Below are 14,235 nucleotides of genomic sequence, written 5' to 3'. Positions count from 1 at the left end.
GCGGGAGCGAGCGCCATCAATGGGTTAGCACGGGAGCGATCAAGACGGTGGCGGCGGATCCAGTGGCCCCGCCGCTGGAGACGGGCAGGGCGGCAGCGGAGGCGGGGGGGGGGGGAGGACAGACATCGGCGAAGGAGGAGGAAGAGGAGGAGGAGGGAGAGTGGTGGGGGGTCGATAGCGGGCCTTGCTGGCGCCGGGGAAGGCGCTGGCGAGGCGGAGGGCGGGCTGGTGGCGGGCAAGAAGAAGACAGAAGGAAGAGGGCGACGGGAGAGGATAAGAAGGAAGAGGGTGTGGATCCCGACCGTTGGATCGAGATCCAACGATCATAGAAAGTGATTGAGAGATAAATATCGATTGAGATATAGACAGACCCAATAATATAACTTTATATAAAGAATCGAGAAACAAACTTTCTTCTAATACAACCTCTGAATGCACAAGGATTTTGACATGCCTTAATAAAACCACTAAAGCTTATGCCGTTTGTTTGCAACGAAGCCATTTGCAAGAAACAACCTGGTGACCTGGTCTGGCACTTTTTCTGATAAAAATTTATGCATGTAGTATTTTTCATCATTATGTTTTCCTTTTAACATTTGCGGACTTATAACTTGCACATGTTGTTTTCCAGTTACATATATATATCTACAATGATTTTTCGGTCCATATATAATAAGCTTGCACAAGAAAATAAGTAAAATCATGTCTTATCCAATCACAATCTAAGAGCTAGGAACCCATCCAAAAGCACACCATTCCCCTCCGTGCATACATCATGTCAATTGTTATCTGTGACTGAGTTTTCAGTTCTGTAAAACACTGAAAAATGACAATGAGACATCATGTAACAGCCCTGATTTTGTGGGCCCACAAAGGCCATATTGTCACCAGGCCCAGAATAGCCCTACTCTCCATTTTCTTTTATAACCTACGCGTGCACATCATAATGAGACACTATGTTAAACGGATACGTGCGCATGGTGCCGTATCCCGCATCGGATACGTCATGCATACGCGTTGGATACGTATCATGAAGTATCCGAAATAAAAATAAGAAAAGAAAAAGTCGATACGTCCGTGGGTACGTATCCGAGCCGATTCTACGATACGGGTGCCCGGTCCGTGGCCGCTTTGCCCCCGTGGCCCTGCGACAGCCGTCCTGCAGGCTGCAGGTCGCTCACCAGCGCCGCTGCTCGCATCGCCGCCCGCATCGCCGCTCCAAGCTGCCGCCCAGCATCGCCTGCCGCTGCCATGCGCGAGCACCTCCTGGTCGCGAAGCTGGAGCTCGTCCGTTTGGGGATCCGGCCGCTCGAAGCCCGTCCCCATGGCCGCCCTGCGCCACCAGTCTGTCGTGCGCAGCAACCCAGGCGTCCACCTGCATGCCCGCACGCCTGCAGTGAGAGGCAAGAGAGGGAGCCGATGGAGGATGGAGAGAAGACAGACAGAGAGCCGGGAAAAGAGAGAGATAGGCGATAGTACAGAGGAGGTGAGGATGAGCTTTGATTCTATCCATCCGTGCTGTGAAATATCCTACCTTTTTGCCGTTAATAGATATATAAAACACGCGTAAGTCCTTTAGGAAGGAAAAAAGAGAATAGAAAATGAAATAAAAAATTACATTGCAATCCTCATAGCATTTTAACATGTTACTTTGTTAATTTACAAAACTTATGTACTCCATTATTTGCTTATTATGCTAAATTTCTGCTTATTGTTGTTATTCTCATTATATATTATTATTTATTTATATTTAAAAAACGCTGAAACGTATCCGCGTATCGGGATTTTTAGAAAAATGCCGCATCCACGGATCGATACACGTATCCGTATCCGTGCAGCATAGATGAGACCTCATGTTACATCCCTGATTTTAATTTAGCTACATCAGTATTGATGTTTCTTTACGGTATTCATGTTTCCCTTTTTCTCATCTAAAGAAAGGTTCTTTATACAGTAGATGTTCATCTAAGGCACTCTATGTAACTCGGGAATCGAAATAATATAGAAGCAGAAAAAACAAACACAATAATTTGAATGGAAAAGGAATGAAACGATGATGGAATCCTTCAGCAAGCAGTCCTCGTCTCTCAAAACTTCAGCAAGCACTGTTTTATAATATACACACTAATATATATATATATATATATATATATATATAAATGCTGCTAATGTAAGTTTTCTTGAAAAATATAAATATATATATTCTGGTCTCTCTGTGTGTGTGAATGTTCTCAATTATTAATAAAAATAAAAAATATATTCTGAGAAAGAATATACAAAAGTTGCAAACATATTCTGCGAATATACTATTGAAAGTATTCCATTCACCGAGAACATGTGAAGAATGTCATGGTCCAAAAGGTACAAGTAAAGAAAAGCAAAACAAAAGGCCGGCGGTGCCACGCCCAAGCCCAACGACTCTTGTCCATGCAGTGGATATGGTGATGACAGAGAGTAGACACAACAAGTTTACATCTACTCCACCTCCACGCAACTCAGGAGGCCAATCACCATCACCGGCTGCTTTCAAACTTTCTTTCATGTTCACGTGTATTATATACTAAGTACATATTACGTGCACTCTTTACGGATTATAGTTTTTATAATACACTTATGTGCACCACGGATAGGATTAATAAATTGCCGGTGCAATGGAGATTTGTATATATAGCAAATGTTCGCCACGAGCTTGTATGTATATGTGCATGGCTTCAAATTCATTTAATTACCAATCCCAAAACGTCCCGGAAGAGCCGTGATTTGCCAGCAAAAGGGAGGTGCACATTTGGGACACACGTACGTGCGACAGCCGACAGTATGTGTTGATCTCGATCACCTTATACTGCATCATTTTTTTTCCACTATTTGCGGGAGTTGCACGAGCACTACTTTGTAAAGGTACGGTGAAACGTACACGCTCTGAATTAACCGTAGCTAAACTGTTACTAGATCTCTCATGGGATTCGATTTACCGTTCACGATGAGCAGATTCTGTATCGTGTTTTTGCTGTACCAATGATGGACTAGTAAAGTAAAGTAAGCGTACGTTTATTCTGAAAAGAAAGAAAGAAAGGAAAAAAACATTCTTTTTTTGAAACTTAAAGAAAAAAACATGCATGGCAGATTGGCAATAGTTTCGGTAGCACGGGTTCCCTGAACCTGTTAGCTGCAGAGAGAGGGGGGGGGGGGGGGGGGGGGGGGAAAAAAATCAGGGAGGAGGATCCTGCCATCGCACGTGGTTTCTGATCGTCCTTACCCTGACGTCTTCGGCGCCGCGAAAGGCAGGGAAAGAGATGCGTCGATGGTGGGGTCCTGTTCTGAGGAATGAACAGTGGCCCTGAGCCTCATGCGAGTCCAAGGGGGGCATCTTTCTCGGCAGCACGTACGGGCTGGTGATTTTCTATGAGCGTGTCTCGCGCGCCCATATGATATCTTGGCCGTCGTGTCCAAGAGGATCCAAAGAACCAATAAAAAAGAGGTGTTGTACTGTTTGTAATTGCAATGGTAAGCTTGAGATCCCATTTGGCATTTGCGGGTCGAGGAGGAGTGTTTGCAGTTGGTCACTCCGAGGCAGCGAGCCTCCAGTAATTTAGGAGCACTTACAGTTCCAACCCCTGAAACAGTACAGTGGTCAAAGATTTAGAACACTGGCTCCCATGAAGGCGTGAGCTTTCATAGTGGCTTTGTCTTCGTATATGTATATATATGCAGCTCATTTTGAGCTCGGAAGAAGCTTGGGATGTTTGAATCCATATACTAATTTTTAGTTCGGATCACATTAGATGTTTGATACCAATTAGAAGGACTAAATGTGAACTAGTTATAAAACTAACTGCATAAGCTGTGGCTAATTCGGGAGATGAATTTGTTAAGTCTAATTAATTCATAATTAGCACATATTTACTTGGTCAAATCATAGACTAATTAGACTTAATAGATTCATCTCGTAAATTAGCTTTTATTTATGTAATTGATTTTGTAATTAACCTATATTTAATACTCCTAATTAGTATCTAAACATTTGATGTGGTAGGGACTAAACTTTAATCCCAGATCCAAACAGATCCTAAACTAAAATAGGAGATGTCGGGTACTTTGCGAAGCTTTAGGAGTAGGGAGGAGCATTGGGGGAACCAAACAAACCGAGACACTCCCCGGGAATGGGGGCACACAGCAAGTCAGCAACGCAAGCTTTTGCATGCACTCCACAATTCATTTTCCTATGGGGTGTGTGGTAGACCTAACACATAGATCGTCTAACAAGGCTCCAAAGCTATCAATTGCTGCCAGTGTGCATTGTTCTTCCCTTTTGTTAGGTGCGGGTCTTGTAGCAAAAGCCAGAGATCAGAGTCCCTGTCTTGCTTATCTTACTGCCTTGTTAGTATTCTCTTTTTTTTTATAGGTTCTCCAATTGATAGTGATGGAAAAGGAGATGTAGGTGAGTAGTATAACTTTACTCTTGTGAACTTTTTCTTTGAGTGATTTGACTATACGAAAAATCTCAGCTTGTAAAAGAAAGACAGCTACAGCAATGTTTAAACGGCAATGCTTCGCCTTACGCATCATCATTGCTCACCACGTATCATCACCAAAGAACTCCCTTGGAAGTTGGAATACATGGTTTTTAATGAGAAATTGTGTAATTCCTGCAAGGTATAATAAGGCACGGAAATTTCAGTCATGGGAACTTGTCGCTTGTAGGAGCAAATGTAAAATTCAACCTTCAGATGTACGCTATACAAATGGAAATTGCTTCAAAAATACCATTTCCCTGTTCAGGCAAAACATAGACAAGCCTCCAACTCCAACCTACACATGGCCAAATGTTTCTCGCCTTGCTCCTACCTCGTAGTAGGCGACTGACCACCTACTGCAACGCAATTTCCCAACTGGATTATGGATTGGATCCCTTGGTTTTCATGCATGATGGGCACCGCATGTGTGTAGCCGCGTGTAATGACCCGGTGAGGAAGACACGAGCCCGGCTTGCTTCGCGCCACGCCGGCAGAGGCTGACGGGTGGGCCAGTCGCATGGACCCATTTGGTTGCTTGCCCATGATTCAGCCGTTTAACTGCTGGATGTTGTGCCCTGTGCCCTGTGGGGGTAGTAATGTCTGTACTGCTTACTGCTCGCTTGACTTTTTGTTGGAAAAAAGGGCTCCTTTCCGGTTTTCGAACGTTAGGGACAGGACAGATTGGCCTCAAATGCATGAAACGATGACGCTTCATGGGAAAATGCTGAAGAAATTTTGGAAATATGGACAGAAGAAAAAGGTTGCGAGAGGTCTTCACCTCGTACTAGGTTTCTACAAAATTCCTAGTTCATTTGGGAGACATTTCATTCTCACTGGAAGGAATTTCAGGATCCATCCATCCCATAGTCCCATTGTTCCAACTTAAGCATTCATACCGGAAACATTTTGCATTGGATTCCTTGTCACAAAACAGAGGGCAACATGGGCGTATAATAACATATGCCCTACTACATGCTTTCTTGTTGGTATACTTGTATATGCTCCTACTTACCGAAAGAATACTTGGAACCTTAAAAATCCCGGGAACATTTCTTTCTACGCATCAAATCAGGAATCCGCATCCAATGTTCTGTAAAAGCTCGAGATGAGCAGGAGGGAATAATCATGCTGCCGCCGGTGGTGTGCCTCCCTCCTAAGCAAAACCCCGCCATTAAACAACCGAAAACGCCTCTCCCCATCCGTACCCGAGGCAGACGCACTTGATTGTATTTAATTTGTTCGCGACAGCATCCTTAATTATTCTGGTATATTATACCACCGTACCATGCCCTGCAACCTGCATACCACCCCCTCTAATTATTCTGCTGATTAATCTACCCCGTCCCATTCCCCTCCAGCCTCTCAGAGCCAAGAAACGCTAGCTAGAAGAAGCTCAGCGCAGCGCAGCTCCTCCGCAGTACCAAGAGCTCACTCTGTGACTCTGTGACAGTGTGTGGAAAAAAGAGAGAAGAGAGAAGAGAGCAATGGAGACGATGGCAGCGGCCGCGCCGCCGCAGCAGAGGACGGGGGGCATCGCGCGGAGGCTGGCCAGGCTGCTCCGCCGTAAGCGCACCCCGGCGGGGGCGGGGGTGGCGTACTCCGTCGCCGGGGACGAGTTCGATGACTCGCTCGACAGCTCCATCAACTCGCTCAGCAAGCTCAAGCTGTCGGGCAACCTGGCCGCCGCGTACACGCTCGACGCCTTCTTCAAGAGCGCCACGGAGAAGAAAGGGGCGGCGGCACCTCAGGTGCAGGCGCAGACGCAGCCGTCTCCGGCGCCGGGGCCCGAGGCCGCCGCGAAGCACGCGTTCGTGGCAAGCCTCTTCGCGGGGGCGTCCGCGGTGAAGGCGGCGTACGCGCAGCTGCAGCTGGCGCAGCACCCCTACGACGCCGAGGCCATCCAGGCGGCGGACGCCGGCCTTGTGGCGGAGCTCACCAAGCTGTCGGACCTCAAGCGGCGGTACGCCAGGGACCCGGCCGGCGCGGCCAGGAGCGCCGCCGCCCTCGCGGCGCACGCCGACGAGCAGCGGCACCTGCTCCGGACCTACGAGATCACGGCGCGCAAGCTGGAGGCCGAGCTCCGGGCGCGGGACGCCGAGGCCGGCCGCGCCCGCGCCGCGCTCACCGACGAGCTCCGCGCCGCGCGCGCGCTGGAGGAGCGCGCCCACCCGGGCCGCACCCTCGCCGCGCTCGACGACCTCCACCTCTCGGGCCTCAACGCCACCCACTTCCTCACCGCGCTGCGCCACACCGTCAAGTCCGTCCGTGGCTTCGCCAGGGCGATGCTCGACGGGATGCGGGCCGCCGGCTGGGACCCCGCGGCGGCGGCCGCCGCCGTCCACCCGGGCGCCAGGCTGCGCGACCCGGCGGGGGACGCCCGGTTCGCGCTTGAGTCCTACGTGGCGCTGAAGATGTTGGCCGGGTTCCACCGCAAGGACTTCGGCATGAGCTCCCTCCACGGGCGGGGCTCCCACGACCGGCGGCGCTTCTTCGACGAGTTCGCGGAGCTCAAGTCGGCGCCCGCGGCGGAGTTCCTGGGCGAGGGGAACCCGCGGTGGGGCGCGCTCCGCGAGTTCCTGCGGGACCGGTACCTGTCGGTGGTGCACGAGCGCATGGAGGCGGCGTTCTTCGGCGGCCGCGCCGAGCAGCGCGCCGCCGTGCGCAAGGGCGGCGCGTTCCCGCGCACGGCGTGGTTCGCGGAGTTCGCGGAGATGGCGCGGCGCGTGTGGCTGCTGCACTGCCTGTTCTGGTCCTTCGATGGCGCCGCGTCCGTGTTCCAGGCGCGCCCCGGGGAGCGGTTCTCGGAGGTGTTCATGGAGAGCGCCAGCGACGCGGACGGCGGCGGCGGGACGGTGGCGCCGGCTCCGGGCGGGCAGGGGCAGCTCGCCGTCGGGTTCACTGTGGTGCCGGGGTTCAAGGTCGGGCGGACGGTGATCCAGTGCCGAGTGTACCTTTCCCGCTCTGACCCGCGGCCGTGACTACGACGACGACCCGCGGCGGCAGCGCATTGCACCTGGGCGGCGGCCTCGTCGCAGACGGGGGAAACGGCACGCCGACGGCGGCGAGATCCAGCCTCCGGGCGCCGGGCGGAGCGGCCGTGAGGTTTAAGGGTGGCAGGCAGGGCAGCAGCAGCGTCCGGCATGCAGGTGCCCACTGGCCAGTGGCCACCCACCTGGGCATGGCATGTTCCCACTTACTTTCGTATGTACGTATGGATCGAAACCGAAGCATGTATCTACCTACCGCTACTACCAATGTAGTAAGTATAATAAGTATAATACGGGCAGTCCATTCCCATACAGATCTTTGCAGTTTTGGTGGTGACCAAAAGACACAGATGCCTCGGCCACATTGGTCCTAGAACAGGAGCAGGAGCAGCATGTCCGCATGTTGGTTGCAGCCAGGCAGAGCATCTTGCGAGGATCCGATACCTTTCCGTGCCTGCATGAGGCCGGCCGGCGATCCAGATCGGGAATGTGTGTGTGCACCGTGCGCGCACATTCCCCGTCCATCTCCAACTTGGGTTAGGTGATGGTGATTGGCTCAGCTCGGCCAAAAGTCTGAAAAGAGGGCGCGGCACATTAGCTCCATATAGGCAGGCAGAACGGGGGATCTGTGTGGTGTGCAGCAACACGAGCACATGGGCGGAGACGGCGGTCGGGATTGTTGATTTGCGGGGCGCGACTGTAGCTGGGTGCCCCCATTCTGCTATCGAGCGCGGGCGGTGGGCGTCCGTTTCCTCGTCTGCGGCCGGCGACCGCCCGGTTGAGCGGCCCGGCGCCCACATGCGCTACAGTGAGGTGTAGGAGTGGGGCTGGCCGGCTGGAGTGCGATGCGATGCTCGAGTCGAGTGAGATCCATACAGGTACCATGGGATTATGGGACCAAAGGCGGTCATGCACTGCACAGTAACCACGGCGCGTGCGCATGGAGGAAAGGTTTGGCAGCTACTGCCAACGGCGATCCAGAAAGGACGGTCATCCTTTCCTCTCCAGATCTACTCCGCGGCCCACCACCCCACGCTACGGTGTGATTTAGGTTTTGTTTGCCTATCGCTAAATCACCGAAATTTCAAAAGTAACATCTCCCTCGCATTTCCTGAATCCTGATCGCTGCTCGGAGCTGTGGCCGTCAGCAGTCAGCACACGCTGCTGCGGCACCACCTCCTCACAGCTCTGGCCGCACACATAGCCAGCATCCCGGTTCGCACGTCCCTGATGCAGCCAGCTCTACCCCCATATGTTTCGGTAATCTTCGGCTTAGATGCGACGGAGAGGAAGAGTGGGAGCAGCAACGAGAGAACCCCGCGTCGCTCCCGCGTGAGCGACACGGATGGTCGGAGCCTTAGCGACTGCCGCCTCTTCCTCCCTCTCCCTACCGCCGCCCGCCGCTCGAGCCGGCCGTCGGAAGCCCTCGCAGCTTGCAAGGATGGCGGCGGCAGAGCGACCAGCCTCTCCTCCTTCATCTCCTAGCGGGTGCGACCGCCATGGCTGTCGGAGGAAGCCACCGTGGGGCGGCACATGGCGGCGTAGGCGTGGACGGATCCGAGCCCTTCGCGGTCGGATCCGGTGCCCATGGCGCCAGGTCCGGCAGCGGCGGCTTCCACCCACCCGGGTCGGAGCCCCCCGCCCAGCGTGGTGAGGTGGTTCCCCAGCAACTAGCGTTGTGGGCGAGGGCCGTGTGGACTTGGTGTGCGACAGGGCGTGCGTGCAACACGACCAGGGGAGGTGGCTGTGGCTCGTGCGGTGGCGAGCGGGGGATGGCCGGCGGCACCCGACGCGGACCACAGAGACGCGTAGGTGGCGACGGTGCGGGCCGTGGAGGCGCGCCGGTGAGGGCCGATAGAGGGCGGCGCGGGCTGCAGAGGCGCGCGGGTGGCTGTCGGCGATAGCACATACGGGTTGCTGGGCGCGAGGGTGCGCGGCGGAGGTGCGGCTGGGAGGAGGCCGCGCGAAGGAGCGAGATGGCCACGTGATGGCGCGAGGAGGCACAACGGCGGCGCCGCTCCTGGGAGGGCTTCCGTGGCTGCGGTCCTAAGGTCCTGGGAATGCTGGGCCGTGAGCATGCAGCTACGGATGGGATTCTCCGGGCGAAATCCTTGCCGAAGTTCCTGCTGGTGGTGATGTCGATGGCGCCCTAAGGTGTCATTCTTCCCGTTGGGAGCGTCATCTCGGAGCCCCATTCCTGTTGCATGGGGTTCTCTAGGTAAAAACCCTGTCCAGATTCTGGACGAGCGACAGCAGCGCCATTGGCATCGTCACCTCCTTGGAGGCGTCGTCTCTAGAGACCCATCTCGGCCTGTGGCATTGCTAGTGATGCTGTTGGTCATGGGAGGTTGCAGCCGGTGGTGGCGGTCCCGCCGCAATGTGCTAGCGGCATGGCAAGGTGGCTTGGTGCAGGATGGCAAGCTTGATGGGGTTGCTGAACTCACATGCAGGCGATCATAGTTATGGTGGCGGTCAGGGGTTATCGCATGGGTATCGGTTTGCCTGCTTGCAGCGGACCGTGGCGACTGGTGTTGCTTGGCAGCTGTCAGTGCGACGTGGGACTACGTCGGAGGACGACACTTGCAGCAATGACATCGTGGGACGACTAAGCTTTGCAGCGAATTGCGGCGGGTTGCTCAGCCTTACTAGGCGACTCTGATGTGGTACATCGTCGGAAGACGACGCAAGCGACTTCCTTAGCATGCTGGCATAGTGGCGGAGACTATGTGTGTGGGTGGAGCAACGAGGTGATGTCAACCTACGGCAGTGGTTTGGCTGCTTGATGGTGATCTTTGGAAACGGGGCAACATTGCTCATCATCCTAATAGCGGCATAAGAAATGGATTCGTGACACGGAGTACTGTGACGTTTTCTTCGAGGCGACAAGCGAGGTGGAGTCCAACGACGGGTGTGGTGAGGCCCCCACGCGTTTGTGTTATCGTGGTGGCGATTGCAAGGCAGCCTGCGAGAGGTCCGGATCTGGTGGTTTCACTCTGTCGGGTGGAGTGTGGTGTTGCAGTGGCACTACGGTGATGGGTTCCGCATGACGGTGGCCTTCTCAGTGCGGTGCGATCCGTTTCTCTCGATTAATTTCGATGCAGGGCCGCGCCTTTTCAGCGACTACATGAACGGGAGAAGGTGGTAGGTGCTGTGGCAAGGTTTCGGTCCTACCGGCTTTATCGAGTGGAGTGGTTCGATCACGTTGAGGTCCCAATCCAACCGGTCGAGTTTTTTTCGAGTTGTCGAGTTTGAGTGCTTACCAGCGTTGACGTCCCGATACAATCGGGCATGTCGAGTTGAGTGGTTACTCACGTTGACGTTTCAGTCTAACTGGACGAGTCTTATTTATTTTTCATTTCTTTTCCTGGCTATGACCTCTCGTAATTTTGTATTTTCTGCTATATGAACGTAAACTCACACTATCGCGTGCGCGGTTTGGTTTAAATAATATGTTTCGGTAACCGGAACCGCGACTTCGGCGACGCTCGAGATCACGCACGCACACCTGGTCATGTCAGCGAGCCCAGGCGTTGCTTTCGTCCATTGATTCGAGTTCGCATCAACAGCTGGTCTGGTCGTCGCCGGCGGTTGCAGCTTAGCTCTCAGAGTACGTGGATTCGCACGAGTAATTAAAGGCGTCGCCATGTACATGTACCTAGCTTGATGCATACTTTGGGCTGTTTTCTTTCACCTTGCTAAACTTTAGTTACTAAAAGTTGCTAAACTTTAGTTGCTAAATTTTAGCAAAGCTGTTTGGATACTCTTGCTAAAAGGCATTTAATGAGCTGTAAAAGGACCTATCTACCCTCATTAAAGGTGCGCAGGAGGGGGGAGACAAGCAATAAATGAGGGGTATATGTTGTCCAGCCCACCTTTTAGCAAGTTTTAGCAACTAAAAACTTGCTAAAGTGCTAAACTTTAGCAACTCAACTTTAGCAAGTTTTAGCAAGAGTGTTTTGCAGTTTAGGTGGAAGAAAACAGACCCTTGTATTTCTTGCTAAGGGGCTATTTGGATACAAGGTGTTAAACTTTAACAGTGTCACATCGGATGTTCGGATACTAATTAGGAGGACTAAACATGAGCTAATTATAAAACTAACTGCAGAACCCCTATACTAATTCGCGAGACGAATCTATTAAGCCTAATTAATCCATCATTAGCAAATGGTTACTGTAGCACCACATTGTCAAATCATGGACTAATTAGGCTTAATAGATTCGTCTCGCGAATTATACTCCATCTGTACAATTAGTTTTGTAATTAGCTTATATTTAGTACTCCTAATTAGCATCCAAACATCCGATGTGACAGGTGTTAAAGTTTAATAGGGTGTTTCCAAACACCCCCTAAGTATTTCGTGGGGTGGGGTGGGGGGGGGGGGGGGGGCAAGAATATTTGACGTCACTTGTCTGTCTGCTTTTCAGATGAAACTGGCAAAGGGTGGCACTTGCTAGCAGGAACCGAAAGAAAGATGACGTATTTGAAAAAACGCTCCGTTCCATGATTCCAGCTCCAAGACGACTCTTTATCCCATCTTTTTCTTCGCCTTTTCTTCTTCAGTTCATTCATTCCTTTATCTTTTTCATTCAAGAGGGGGAGGAATAATGATGAATCACAGCTGTTCAACTAGTCCTTTTTGTCGCTTGGAGGAGGCCCACATCAAAACAATAGCCGAGGCCCATATAGTCTGATGTGATAGTGATGCGGCATGCAGGGCAACCTGCCACGCCGCACGTTTGGCGCCCCCGCACTTTGTGGCGTCAAAAACTGGCGCCGCAGGTTTGGCGAGCTGTGGCGAGAAATAACGAAAGGAAAATCACCAGCTCCCGTGTGGCGCGCCGTAGCGCTGACCAGATTTTTTGCGGCGGCGCCTCGCATGTGGCGTGGCGATGCATAGCTGGGAACCAAAGCACGCCCGCAATCCTACAGCGAAAGATAGTCCTAAAGAAGTAAAGAGCCCTATCTTCCTGTACAGCTTGTTTCCTTTTCCGTGTCTCTTTAATTCATGGCATGGTATGCTAGTAAAATATTCCCAATGTGTCACTGTCATATGCTAGCATGCCTTTCTCTGAAGCACTTGCTGATTGGGGCATTGGGGTGGATCTGCAAAGGTTGGCTGGACATTTGTTCATTCCTGGGGGAAAGTTTTCCGGAATGAACAGCGAGCATATCAGTCGGACGCTTGCAGAATTCAAATTTGCAGGCACGGAGTGGTTTGCTCCATTTTGAGTAGGTCGCGAGCAACGGTCGGAAGCCGGGGCCCCTGAATAGCAGCAGCAGCAGCTCTGGCAGCGTTGTGACGCAGACAGACCCGAGACCGTGCGCGGTGCGCCCCGAATCCGTGTGTCTCCCGGCACCCAGAAATCCAATACCCACCCACCGACCCAGCTGCGCGTTGTGTGCGTGCGGGTGGCATGGCAAGCAAGGCAGTTGTTGCTCTCTGAGTTCTGCCATATGTTGCGGGTGCCAGGAAGTGGCGTTTCCTTCCGCGTCCACCGTACCGTAGAGTCAAGTTGGTGCCTAGGCGTAGGCACTTTTTTAAGTTGTTGGCTGAGTGACAAAATCAGTTACTTGGTGCCACGATCCATTCTCGTAGCGGCGAAAAATGAATTTCATGCAAATGTTTGGGCACAATGAAATCCTCCAAACATCGCGTTAGATCCAAAGGTAACACAAGATTGCAGGATACGAAATGTAACATCTGCCGATAATAAATAGGCGGGTTTCTTTGGCCTTTTGACTTGTGGGCCTACGCAGACCCAGTTGGCAAGCTTCCCGCAAACCAGACCCAGTTGGCAAGCTTCCCGCAACCAGACCCAGTTGGGCCTCAATGGTCTATGACGGCCCTAACGTGCCCAACACATGTAGTTCGGGAACTTCCAGAAGCCCGTATCTTATTGGACTTCCAATGTTTGAGATGCGTGCAGCTAACTCTCCACCATTGGATGCTGATATCCTTCGTCAACCCTGACCCGTGCCGCCGCTACTCCTCTGCCCGCCGTAACTGCGCCCGAGCCATCCTTCCACGCCGCACGCGCTCTGCTCCGCCCTACGCGGCCGCCTGAGCCTGCGTCGCACCGCCGCCGCTCCTCCTCGTGCACTCGCGCGCGCCACCACCGCTCGTTCCGCTCGCGTGCGCGCTGCTCGTCTCTCACGCCGCCGCTGCTTCCTCCAGGGCGCGCGCGGCTGCTCCTCCCCCGCGCCGCCGCTGCTTCCTCTGGGCGCGCGCGGCTGCTTCCCCCCGCGCCGCCACCGCTTCCTCCCGCACGCCGCCGATGGCGCTGCTGCCGCCGCCGCCGCCGCCGCCGCCGCCCGCGCCACCGCCGGCAATGAAGAAGCTATTAAAAATAGTGATTTCAAACTGTTGAATTTGATTTAGAAAAATGTTGAATTCATTTTTTTGAGACGTTGAAATAGGTAGTAAAATTTTTGAACATGACTTTTCCCTAAAATGTTGATCTATGTTTTAAAAATGTTGAATACACTATTTTTAGATGTTGACTTAATTCTAAAAAATGTTGAATCTAATCTATTAAAATGTTGAATTAAGTTCCTAATTTGGGTCTTAATGGGCTTCGAAGTTACCACTCCTATCTGGCTTCCACAAGCCACATAGGAGGCTTCCACAAACCAGATGTGCTAGCTGAACGAGAGTGACGAAAGATCGGCGGCCTGCTTCTATCTACGTGTGCTGTCGTCTGTCTGCTGGGCCGTACGCTGTCCAGACACCAAC

The 14,235-nt window shown here is 52.7% G+C and overlaps 1 protein-coding gene across 1 annotated transcript; it reads left to right on the top strand.

Moving 5' to 3' along the window:
- The first annotated feature begins 5,668 nt into the window (after positions 1-5,668).
- Positions 5,669-7,815, top strand: LOC101770646 (protein GRAVITROPIC IN THE LIGHT 1). The gene has a single exon (XM_004960550.4). It carries the CDS (start codon positions 5,999-6,001, stop codon positions 7,490-7,492), a length of 1,494 nt encoding a protein of 497 aa, XP_004960607.1. The 5' UTR covers positions 5,669-5,998; the 3' UTR covers positions 7,493-7,815.
- Positions 7,816-14,235: the final 6,420 nt, after the last annotated feature.

Source organism: Setaria italica, chromosome III (genome assembly GCF_000263155.2).
Source record: "Setaria italica strain Yugu1 chromosome III, Setaria_italica_v2.0, whole genome shotgun sequence".
NCBI classification, from domain to species: domain Eukaryota; kingdom Viridiplantae; phylum Streptophyta; class Magnoliopsida; order Poales; family Poaceae; genus Setaria; species Setaria italica.
Note: the sequence above shows the minus strand (reverse complement) of the source record. Positions and strands in the feature narration are given on the sequence as shown.

Coding starts and splice junctions, on each gene's coding strand:
- LOC101770646 (XM_004960550.4), top strand. CDS start 5,999: ATGGAGACGATGGCAGCGGCCGCGCCGCCGCAGCAGAGGACGGGGGGC.